We start from the raw sequence: 13,122 nt of genomic DNA, 5'->3' as shown, positions 1-13,122 counted from the left end.
TCTCAGCTGCTGATTGTCTGATGACATCTTTGAAGGGCCAAAGGCTGGCACACTTCTATCTCAGTGTGCCGGACTCTGGTGAAGACTGAAGAGGTCTGTGGTGAGTATAAACAGCCCCCCCCTTTACCCTCCCCCCCCCCACCCCCACCCCAGCTAGGATGGAAACCCCCTGGAGGCCACATTGTTCAGTCTGGAACCTAGGCAGTTAAGTGTGGATGTGATGCATCCTCACTTAACCCCTTGTGTGCCAGACGGTAAGCAGCATGGCAAGATGCTGCATACTGTAAGGTGCAGAACACCTGTCAGAATGATGGGTGTTCTGCTCCTGCCTTTTTTGTGTTATTCCAATTTGTTTTTCAGATATCAGTATCCAGAGAATTTTGTTGGATTCGGTGGACTACGTCGATGACCAAAGTTGTTTTTTTTTTATATTAAATGGGCAACAATGGATGTGGGGGTGTTATTTTTTGAATAAAACATTTTTATCAATTGTGTTGTTTGTTTGTTTCTTTTGTTTCAGGCTTAGTAGTAGAAGCTTAGTATTAGCTGGTATAAAATGGCTAACACTAACACCCCCCCATATTACCCCAGTAACCACCATACCAGGGGTACTGGGAAGAGCCGGGTACCAGTAGTCCCAGAGTGTCAAAATTGGCACTCCTGGACTGGGTAGTGGCAGGCTGGTATTATTAGGCTGGGGATGGCTAAAAAATGGCCACCTGGCCAGTCACTGGGGAACTCCAGGGGCACTCCTTGTCCAGCAGGGAGGAGATTCCTTTCCATCTACTTTGTGTATCATCCTGATTGATCTTGAGATTTTCACATTTCTAATCATTTATCATTTAGTTCTTTCATTGTCTTTAATTAATTAAGCTAAAATAAAAACAGGATACATTCTATTTAAGGTCAGGGACACTGGTTATTAGATACATTAACATATTTTACATATTCGGGTAGTTCTAAGGGCCATATTATACGGCCAGACATCTGCTTTGTGTATCATCCTGCTGATCTACTTTGTGTGTCATCCTGGTTGATCTTCAGATTCTCACTGTGCAACATTTCTAATCATTTCCAATTAAGTTGCCTCATTGTCTTTAATTAATTAAGCTAAAATTAAATACAGGCATACATGATACATTCTATTTGAGGTCAGGGATACTGGTTATCAGATACATTAACATATTTTACATAGATCAGGTAGATCTAAAGGCTATATTGCACAGCCAGTTCATACACGGATCAAACATTGTTAGCAATGTCCATGCAGACCTTACTTTGGAGTAAAAATTATAAAATAGATGTACTTACCTGTCCAGCATCCCATTTTGTCCTCCAGCCATCCTGTATTCCCTGATCAACCGCAGCCACCTCGGAGACTTCTGATCCAGTCTCTAAATTGACAGGCAGCTCAGCCAATCACTGGCTGAGAAGGGACAATGACATGGCCAGCAATTGGCTAAGCAGCCTGTCACTTCACGCCTTATGGAGGCAGCTGTGGTGAGTGGAGAACAGAAGAACAAGGCAGCAGGAAACCAAGGGAGCCTGGACAGGTAAGTTTAATCTTAGTATATTTACACGTAGCAATATGTGGACGGTGGCTGATCATTTATTTTAACATGTTTAAAAATCACCAGTCGTTTCTTCGGCTGATTGTTGTCTTTATTACATGGATCGATAATCTCTCAAATCGGCCTGCCTTGGCGGATTATTGCTCTGTGTAATAGAGCCCTAAAGCTGAACGGTACACACATTCCACCAATTCATTTATTCATCTTTTATCACTGGTTTTGTACTAATCTATGCCATGCAAGAGCACAGTATATGTCAGTGACATAAGCACTTATTTATAGCTTTCATTTAGGAGGTAAATATAGTTTAGGTTTAATTTTGAAACATCAAAGTTTATGTACTTAGAATTCCCACAGCCACACTATAACTGGAGTCATCAGGGAGTAAGTGATGTGCTGAACCACACTTCAAAATGTTATCACTGCTCTATTACAGAGACCAACGTCACCACATTTATTAATGTGACCTTACAAAGCTCAGTCATATATAGTAGCTGTCTCTGACTCAGCTAGCACAACTGAAAACACCAACTTCCTATTTTTAATAAAACAATGCTGAGTGCACAGACAGAAATGGGCCCCAACAAGTTATTTTAATAACTACCTACCTATAGAAAAGAAAGAGCTAATTGCCAATATAATTACAAATTTCATAACAGCATGGCTTGAATAGCAAGTCGCAAAAATAAGAAAGATGGCATCACTGGTATGAAAGACATAATACCATCATAAATTCCAAAACAAATAGATACTACTATATATTCATATTAATGTAATGTTTCAACAGTGTATAAAAAGCAAAATGCAAGCATAAAGTAACTACTATAACTACTGCCTCTCAGCACTTACTTCCCCTGCATGTATGTGTATGTGTCCAGCCTATCCTCCAGACCTGACTACATTGAGAAGTAAGCCTGTTAACCTCTGATTATTAAATGTTTGTTTTATGCTAGACTAGTTATTCTAAGGAACTGGATAGCCCCTAGGGCCCTAACGTCTATTGAATGGGAAAACCTGATAAACCAAGTTTATCAAAATGAAAGGATTTGGTATTCTGGAAAGGGAGCTAGAGGGAGGGGGAGGTTCCAACGTCTTTGGAAAAATTGCCAAGTGACACCTGATATATAAACATTGTTTATTTAATTATTTTGAAGAAAAATAAAATGATGGAAAGGATAATTTATTTTTTTTATTTTTATTTATTTATTTTTATTTATTTATTTATTTCTCTCCTCTCGGAAGGGCAGCCCCGCCTGGGGTTGGGGGGTAGGGGTGGGGAGGACGGGGTTGGGGATAACAGAAGGTATACAATGTGTAAATTTTTTCTGTGAAAATGAATAGGTCGATTGCCCTTTAAGTTATAAATAGAGTATTTGTTTTTGCTATATAACTATGCTTGTGCCAAGGGATCTGGATACTGATACTGTTGTGGGTTTGATAACGGTTATTGGTACTTGTATTTGGAATGTACACACTGTTTGAGTTTGTATTTGTACTGGAATTTCTTTTGTAAAATATTTTTGTTTCTTTTTTATAAAATTGTAAAAATAAAGATTTGAATTAAAAAAAAAAAAGCCTGTTAACCTCCAATAGGGCAGCATGTAAGCCTAAAAGGTATGTGTTAAAAATACAAATGGAGAATATTGTTTCCTAAGCATTGAACAGAAACCTTATCAGCACACATTGTGGTACCTACCACATTATATCTAATAGTCTCTATAATAAAATTGTTAAAGTCATTTTCTTATGGCAGGTTGTCAGTGTCGAACTGGGGTACCTTGGGCCCGCCAGGGAATTTTATTCTAGGGGCCCACCCTACATGTACCAGATATAACCAGCGTCAAACCTTTAACATTACTATAGTGACGTTGCACACAGCCACTTATTTGAGCAATGCTAGCTCACTGCTAGTAACTTGTCAGTCACTCGATGTAAACAGCATAATGTGCCAGTTAATTTTCTTGAAAGTATAAGTGTCATGAAATTAACAAATCTCAGGCAGGCAGGGGGGTGCAGGAACATAATAACGAAGGTATACTCACCTGTCCCCATGCCCCCGTAGTGATTCCTTACTGATATCCGACAAACACCAGCCTCCTTCAGCTCCTCCAGCTGCAACGTCACATACTCAGCTGATGGATTGCCTGCTCAGTCAATCAGTGACTATGACAGGACACCACTGCAGTCACTGACTGGATGAGCAGGCAATCCATCAGTCGCTCCATGACATTGCGGCTAGAGGAGCCAGGGCTGAGACACCCAAACCGGGCGAAAATTAGTTCTGGCAGCTGTGAGAGAGACCCGAGAGCAGCGCTACGGGGCACAGGGACTGGTCAGTATACTTTCTATAATATCTTTAGTTTCACAAGACTTCTCCTTTAAGGAATCTGTCAACTGTAATTCATGTTCCAAACTGCTGATGCTGTTATGTCAAGAAGACACATGGTAACCCCTAGAATGCGTATTGGGGGCCTTTTAGGCCCCCATGCTTACTTTTTTGCTATTATCTGCAAAATTACTTAAGTTAGAATTTTGAAACTCCAGGTAATCCTCAAGTATGTCGTTTTTGGTAATATCCAGTTGTTCATATAATTTTTTTCATAGGCATTTCGGTGTAACAATGCTTTTTTTGTGAAAACCACATCTGTACGTGTTGGGGGCCTTTTAGGCCCCCATGTATATTTTATCATTTTCTCAGTAGTGTTTGTGTCTCAAGTTACTTTATTTGTACTCAGTAATGCTGGTGGGGGGGCCAGGGTGTGGATAATGCCATATGAGGATGTCATGTGATTTTGTGAGGGAGTGGTAAGGCCATGACATCATCTCAGGTCCTTCGGAATACAGTAATGAGCTGTGTATAGAGTAATGACGACAGTATACACTGTGAGCTAATTGTGAAGGACCTGAGATAAGATAAGATGTTGAGAGGAAGACTGATTCAGTTTCAGTTTCTCTGATTCTAAGAAGCCTGCAAATGGTAAAGCTATTGAGCTAAAGACATCCAGAGAATTGTACACCACCTAAAATAAAGTATAAAAGGTAAGAGCTGCTGAGGGTGAGAGGAGGGAGGGGGCACATTACCCTTACAGTGTGTCACACACAAGCAAAGAGTGGACAATCTTGATTGTGTTCATTGTTTTTTTCATAGTTTGCTAACATCTAGTCAGCAATGGCGCAGTCTTCCACCAAGCATCTGACTGACCAAGAGATTGAAGCAATTATGTTTCAAAGTGATGATGAAAGTGAACTATCTTTGTCCAATGACGAGTACCTGCCACCAGAGAATCAAACATCCTCAAGTGATTCTTCTTCTTCTGATGATGAAGAAGTGAATACAGTGGATCCTCAAGAAGTGATAAGTAGAACATCCAAAACGAATATTTTTTGGGACAGTAAACCTACATTAGTCGGACGTACTGCAATCCATAATATTGTGAGACAGGCTCAAGGAGCCGTGGGAAGTCCCAGGTACTTTTCCCCTAAAGACGTATTCTGTACTTTTTTTTCTGACAATATGGCAGAAGAGGTCCTTTTATGTTCAAACCTAGAAGGAAGACGTATTGCTTCTGCAAAAAATAAGTCCTGGAAAAATATCTCAAAAGAGGAACTTTATGCATACATTGGACTTTTACTGCTGGCAGGAAGTCAAAAATCGTATGATGTTCCTATACGAGAATTATTTCTGGACCCACTTTCTGATCCACACTATAAGGCGACAATGTCAGTGGACAGATATGAGGAAATTAGAAGACATATTCGATTTGATGATAAGCGAACACGTGCATTGAGGTTTGAAACAGACAAATTAGCCCCTATCAGTTATATTTGGAACATATTTATCAAAAATTGCACCAAACTTTACAATCCTAGTGCTAATGTTACAGTAGATGAGCAACTTGTACCGTTCAGAGGACGCTGCAAGTTCATACAATACATGCCCAGCAAGCCAGCCAAATATGGAATCAAAATCTTCTGGATGTGTGATTCGGCATGTTATTATGGCATAAATGGCGTAATCTACTGTGGCAAAGAGGTTGGTGCACCAGCACAGAAGGATCTGGGGTCTGAAATTGTCAAAACTCTTGCTGTTCCAATATTCAGTTCAGGTAGAAACATTACCATGGACAATTATTTCACCAATGTTGAACTAGGCAATTTTCTGCTTCAAAAACATATTACACTTGTTGGTACTATCAAGGCAAACCGCCGAGAAATTCCAGAAGCACTGAAACACAATTGTCAGCGAGCACTTTATGAGAGTGTCTTTGGATTCAATAACAAAGCGACTTTGGTATCTTACAAAGCAAAGAAGGAGAAATCAGTGATTTTACTCAGTACCATGCATCACAATTGCAGTATTGACAGCAATGACAGAAAATTAAAACAAGAAATCATCCTGTATTACAATAAAACTAAAGGAGGTGTAGACAAAATGGATGAGATGGTGGGAGAATATTCATGCAAGAGGCAAACAAAACGATGGCCTGTAGTACTTTTTTCAAATATGCTTGATGTAGCAGCCCTGAATTCATTCATCATTTATACAGAAAATCATCCAGAATTCCATGCACGGAGGAAGGACAGGAGACGCCTATTTTTGAAGGACCTTTGTCATGAGCTTGTAATGCCTCACATGATACAGCGAAGTGACGTGAAAGGCTTGATAAAGCAAACTAAAGAAGCAATGAAACGGTGTGGCGTACAGTTTCAGATGATTCCAGGGCCAGGAGAAAGAAAAAGAAAGCGCTGTTTCATGTGTCCAAGAAACGTAGAAAGGAAAACTGAGAGATTTTGTTCAATTTGTAAGGAAAATGTCTGCAAAGAACATTCTTCCGAAAAAATAACTTGTCAAAATTGTTTGGAAGACTAATAGAATAGAAAAGAAACATAATAGAAATGTAGCTGCAGCTAGTTTGGTATAGAATTCTATGCGTTTTTTCATATGTTTGTGAGAAATTTGGAAAAAAATAATTTTTTTTGTTTTATTTGTGAAAAATTAGTAAAATTTTGTTTACTAGTCATATTTTATTTAGCAGTTTTAAAATAAACTTGTAGAAGTTTTATATAAGTGTGTTTTTCCATGTGATTCGCATGGGGGCCTAAAAGGCCCCCAACACGTTAATATGAAGATTTCTGATGTCACGCATTCTAGGGTTAAATATATTTGTCTGTGCTACCATAGCACAGAAAATGCTTTTATTCTCTGGTACAAAGAGTCAGAGTCAATTGGAAGCTGAGTCCCCAGCAGGTTTAGGTATTGGAGGAGGGGGGGCAGTGGTACAAATAAGTGAATATAACATGTACACACATATTACACATATGTACAATATATACACACACACTTTAAAAAAACTTTTGACAAACCTTGCAGATGTAGGTATAAACTTGTAATGCTTGTTTTCACTTCAATATTTGAGTATCCCTTTAATCCAGGGATATGCACATACATGCAGGAGTTCTACTATCCACTGCTCCATCCTACTTGCGCTCATTGCACAGGTGATGGATCCGTGTAGCAGGCAGATGTCCAGCTTTATGACTCTGCAATACATAATGGAGCCCCAACTCCCAAGCATAATGAGTTAAACCAAAGAACGCAAAATAAAGACACAACACATTGTAATCAGGTGTCAAATGGGCCCTGACACATGACACTGGGCCCATGACACTGAAAATGGTAGACCCCCGACGAAGAGTTACACTCCAGCACTCAGGCGAGGAAAAAACCCCTGTGGGAGAAACCTCGAAGGAGCCATGGCTGGAGAGTTGCCCCTCCCCTGGGCTTAGAGGATAATACCATAGTATAAATTTTATAAACTGGATGTGAGAGAAATCTGCCTGCAATATCTGTCACCTTATTGATGGCTAGGCGGCTGTATCTCTTCTCCCTCACAGATCCAGGTCCATTTCTCAAGGTGGAGACTCCATGAAGGGGTAGTCTAAAGCAGACCACCCATTTTCCCCTGCTAGAACCTCCAAATTCCATCAAGGGTAGGGGGCAGTAAAGTCAACCTCAAGGCCCTCTGGTGCATCCAAGATGGCACTGATCAGAGCGCGGTGCATTGCATTATGGAACCTTCTTTATGACATAAGCGCTTGTCATCACAGTGCACGGTTGCCATGGTTACTGCAGGTAAACACATGAATTAACCCATTAATGACTGGCAATGCACTTTACTGCTGAGGTCATTAAACACACTTGGGACCAAGAAAACAGCTTATGGTTAGGCCACACTAAGGCCCCGTTCCCACTGAGCAAAGGTAGCGGAATTCTGTCCGCCGCGGAATGCCGTTAGCCTCCCGCTCATAATGGGAGTCTATGGGAGGCGCGCGCTCTTGCTCTGTACGCGCTGAAGAATGAACATGTTCACACTGTGTATTTTTATATACATTATTTAGGTAAGCTGTAAGATGTTACATATTCCAAGCACATTGCTGAGGAGTTATGTTGAGCAGATCTGTCTCCTGCGGGGAGGCTTCTCAGGGGATCATTGGATTGTCCGGGCAGCCCATAGAAGATAACATCGGTCTGCTGCCGCCTCTTCTGTGGCACGGAGCGATGGCAGCAGATTGTTGATTTTTCACGGGGGACTGGTGAGTATAGTTTTTTTATTATTATCTTCCCGCACCCCCCTGTCTGCCTGTCATTTGTTAGTTTCACAAGACTTTAAAAGGGAATCCTTTAAAGGTAATCTGTCCCTGTTAAATTGACACATTGAAGCTGAGTCTTCAGCAGGTTTAGGTGTGGGAGGGTGTGTGGGGGGGTAGGTTTAGGTGTGGGGGGAGTTACAACTGAGTGCACATACCACGTACATATATATTATATACAAATATGCACAATACATACACAAATATAAAGAAACGCACATTGCCTATATTCATGCATAGTACACACACACATGCACAATACATACACCATACAGAGATATAACGAAATTACCTATATGCATGCATAGTACACACACACACACAATATACACATCTACACATCTAAACAAATGCACATTACATATATGCATAGATAATACACATACACATGCACCAGACGCACACACTCACAAAATATACATACTTCCTGTCTCCACACACACACACACACACACACATTTACCTCGGGTACAGGACAGCACCAGGTACAGCTCACATGCTATCAGATTTGTAGCCCCAGGGCCACACTGTGCAGGCTGGAGACCCTCTTCCTCCTCTCCTCCTGTGTCCCCACTGCCAGCAGCAGCACATAGAGCAGATAGATGCAGGCTAAGAGGAGGAGGGTCCCAGGGGAGAGGAGAGGGGCTGTGCTAAATCTGCACACTACATGCTGCTGCTTGTCATCCCAGTCACTCCCTGCCTCTATATAATATGATGAAACTTCAGGTTACTTGATAGAGGCAGAAAGTGACCGTGTGAAAGGCATGTGCAGCAGTGCTGGGGGATTATACAGTAAGGCCTTATGCACACGTTCAGTATTTTTTTCTGGTCCTGAAACAACCCGTGAGAAATTGCGGATTGGACATCCGTATTCCATCCGTATTCCATCCGTATTCCATCCGTTGCTGGACCAGACTTCAACTGAGCAGTGAATGAATGGCAGACCCCCTCTGCGGCTGCATCAGACACCCTCCTGCGGCTGCATCAGACCCCCTCCTGCGGCTGCATCAGACCCCCTCCTGCGGCGGCATCAGACCCCCTCTGCGGCATCAGACCCCCTCCTGCGGCATCATCAGACCTCCTCTGCGGCGTCATCAGACCCCCTCCTGCATCATCAGACCCCCTCTGCGGCATCAGACCCCCTCCGGCGGCATCAGACCCCCTCCGGCGGCATCAGACCCCCTCCTGCGGGATCATCAGACCCCTCCTGCGGTAAGGATGCGATCTCCTATGCGATCCTCCTGTGCCGTTCTGCCTTCAGTGCTCTTAATTGATGCATTGATACTTTCCTAACCACATAGTAAACACCAATTTATTGAGCTAATTGGTAATGATGATTGGCAGCTGGGCTACAAAGGTACAAGTACCAATTACCTCAATAAATTGGGGTGTTTACAATCAACACCCCAATTTATTGAGGTAATTGGTACTTGTACCTTTGTAGCCCAGCTGCCAATCATCATTACCAATTAGCTCAATAAATTGGTGTTTACTATGTGGTTAGGAAAGTATCAATGAATCAATTAAGAGCACTGAAGGCAGAACGGCACAGGAGGATCGCATAGGAGATCGCATCCTTACCGCAGGAGGGGTCTGATGATGCCGCAGGAGGGGGTCTGATGCCGCCGGAGGGGGGCTGATGCCGCCGGAGGGGGTCTGATGCCGCAGAGGGGGTCTGATGATGCAGGAGGGGGTCTGATGCCGCCGCAGAGGAGGTCTGATGATGCCGCAGAGGGGGTCTGATGCCGCCGCAGGAGTGGGTCTGATGCAGCCGCAGGAGGGGGTCTGATGCAGCCGCAGGAGGGGGTCTGATGCAGCCGCAGGAGGGGGTCTGATGCAGCCGCAGGTTCAGACTGAGGAATTCTCGCGGAAAATGTCCGCGGAATTCCGTCAGCTGTCCGCCCGGAGATCCGGAGAACTATAGATCCCAGCACTTCTATATACTGCTGTGCACAATAGGAGCATGAGTTATCCATATTTTTCTACGGAAATACGGATGCCAAACATGTTGCAATCCGCAAACAATCCGTAGACAATTGATGTCAATGAGAGCATCCGTGAAAAAATCTGGGTCCGCACCCGGTCCGCACTAAGACATGTCCTTTTTTTTTACGGATTGATTTTCATCCATTTCTGCTACTGATCGTGTGAATAGCCCAATAGACTTCAATGTGCACTAACTCGGATACGGAAATACGGATCCGTAAATTACGGAACGTGTGAATAAGGCCTATGTCATTCTGATGCTGCTAGACAGAGAGGCCCACCTTCTATTTGGTGGCCCACCAAAGGGTAGGGCCCACAGGGGGATCCTCCTGCTCCCCTGTGTAAATAAGACCTACCCGGAAAATAAAACCTAACTTAATTTTCCAGTTTTTTTTGTTTTGCAGTAGACTTGAAATATAAGCCCTACTTCAAAAATAAGCCCCAGTTAAAGTCAGCTGACCAGATCCCTTACACTAGGTGCTGAGCATCAGCCAATCAGTGCCAAACTTGTTATGCTCTACCCCCTACCTGCTCAACATAAGCTGCAGAGGAGGCAGGAGTAATAGGATGCAGAGTAAGGGACATTAAATATAGGAAGGACAGAGGGTACATGGGCCAACTACAGATGGGGGAGGGGGTATAAAGTATGGGCACTACTTGCAGGGGGGATGTATACAGAATGGTGGAACAACTACAGAGGGGGGAGGGGGGTATAAATATGGGGACTACTTGCAGAGGGGGAGATGTATACAGAATGGTTGAACAACTACAGAAGGAAGAGGGAGGTACAAAGTATGGGGGCTACCTGCATAGGGAGGATGTTTACAGTATGGGGGAACAACTACAATGAGAGGAGGGAGGTACAAAGTATGGAGGCTACCTGCATAGGGAAGATGTATACAGTATAGGGGAACAACTACAGAGGGGGGAGGTACAAAGTATAGGGGCTACCTGCATAGGGAGGATGTATACAATATGGGGGAAAAGCTACAGTAGGGGGAGGGGTATATATAGTACTGGGGAGATTTCTGCAAAAGGGGGATGTATACAGTATGGGGAAACAAATATGGGGCGGGGGGGGGGAGTTATACAGAATGAAGGTCTTACTGCAGAGGGGGTATGTATACAGTATGGGTGAAAAACTACAGAGGAGAAGGAGGGTGTACAGTATGGAGGCCTAAGTACAGGGGAACTTACAGTATAAGAGCATAACAACAGTGGGACTTAGGGTCCTATTACACTGAGCGATTTTTAATGGCAAACGGATTGTTTATCGTTAATCTGAAATCGTTCACCATATTACACAGAACGATGGTCGTTAGTTACGATCGTTACTATGATCGTTTATTCCTTCTGATCCCAGCAAAACAATGAACAATGAACAATGTGCAATTACACTGAACGATTAGTGAGAAAATGCGGAACTTGAGTGAACGAATGTGGAATTGCAGTGAACAATTAGCTAATGATTAACGATAATTTTAGGTTCAGATCTAAAGGCCCCATTCCACAGAACGATTACCGTCCGATATTGGCCGTTACGGCTGATAATAGGTTCCGTGGAATAGGAGGCAACAATTAGCCGACATCGTTCATGTCAGCTGATCATTAAAGTCGTTTGTCTTTCAAGCATGTTGAAAGACAAACAACTTATATAGCAGCGATCCACTGCTATATCCTATGGGCAGCCCGGACGATCAGCAATCACCCGGGCAGCCCCCCCGCAGCTCCCCCCAGCCCTCCCCGGACTCACCCGCTCGCTGCCGCCATGTGGATTAGCGGCGGCAGCAAGCAGGGAACGAGGAGCAAACAAGTGCTGACGGCACTCGTTTGCTCCTCAGAGTTGGGCCGTGGAATACGGCCTCAAGGGTCCTATTACACGGAGCAATTTTTAATGACTAATGATAAATGATTGCAAACTAGATTGTTTATAGTTAACCTGAAATCGTTTACCATATTACACAGAACGATAATCGTTAGTTACGATCGTTACTGCGATCATTATTGCGATTGTTTCTATGATTGTTTACTCCTTCTGATTCCAGCAAAAGAACAGGCAATGTCCTATTACATTGAACGATTAGTGAACAAATGCGGAACTTGAGCGAATGAATGTGGAATTACAGCGAATGATTAAGCACGATTAATGATAATTTTAGGTTCAGATCTAAATCAACGATCAACAACATACGAACGATTTTTTCGATCATTGCCTGCAATTACACAGAATGATTAACGCTTAAATTCGAACGATTTAATGATTTTTTGCACGATAATCCTCCCGTGTAATAGGGCCCTAAATCAATGACATCCAAACGATTTTTTGATTGTTGCCTGCAATTATACAGAAAGATTATTGATTAAATTCGAACGATATAGCGATTTTCCACACGATAATCGTCCCGTGTAATAGGGCCCTTAGAGTATGGCACCTAACTACTGTATAGACTCCAGACTCCATTATCCAGAGGAAAAAATAATATAAGACCCTGTCTTATTTTTGGAGAAACACGGTAGCTTATGACTGGAGAAGGGCTTTATCATGAGAAGGGTTTATCGAATAATATGTTATAATACAGTTATAATATTGAAAAATAGTAACTAGATCTATAGAACTTTTTTTAAAATATTTCTATCAGCCTTTTTTTATGTAGGTCCATGGACTTGTGTACCAGCACCTCAGTGATAACATCACAGTATTATTTACATAACTTTAGCTTGACCTGGGTTTTGACAGACAGATTATAACCTTTTACTTAAGTTAGTTAATGAATACACTTGACTTCTGGCTGACAGCTGTCTTTTATCACACCAATGAAAGCCATACTTGTAGAAACGTCATGTGTGGTGACCTCCTGCGGTGGTGTGGAGGTACGGTCGGTCATTTGCCAGATGGTAGAGTGTGACGCCACTCCAG

At 42.6% G+C, this 13,122-nt stretch overlaps 1 protein-coding gene across 1 annotated transcript; it reads left to right on the top strand.

Moving 5' to 3' along the window:
* The first annotated feature begins 4,524 nt into the window (after positions 1–4,524).
* On the top strand, positions 4,525–6,518 carry LOC138784597 (piggyBac transposable element-derived protein 4-like). The gene is made up of 2 exons (XM_069960212.1): positions 4,525–4,610; positions 4,720–6,518. Exon 2 carries the CDS (start codon positions 4,741–4,743, stop codon positions 6,439–6,441), a length of 1,701 nt encoding a protein of 566 aa, XP_069816313.1. The 5' UTR covers positions 4,525–4,610; positions 4,720–4,740; the 3' UTR covers positions 6,442–6,518.
* Positions 6,519–13,122: the final 6,604 nt, after the last annotated feature.

The sequence above is a fragment of the Dendropsophus ebraccatus genome, chromosome 2, assembly GCF_027789765.1.
Source record: "Dendropsophus ebraccatus isolate aDenEbr1 chromosome 2, aDenEbr1.pat, whole genome shotgun sequence".
Classification (NCBI taxonomy): Eukaryota; Metazoa; Chordata; class Amphibia; order Anura; family Hylidae; genus Dendropsophus; species Dendropsophus ebraccatus.
This window is presented reverse-complemented; position numbering and strand designations above follow the sequence as displayed.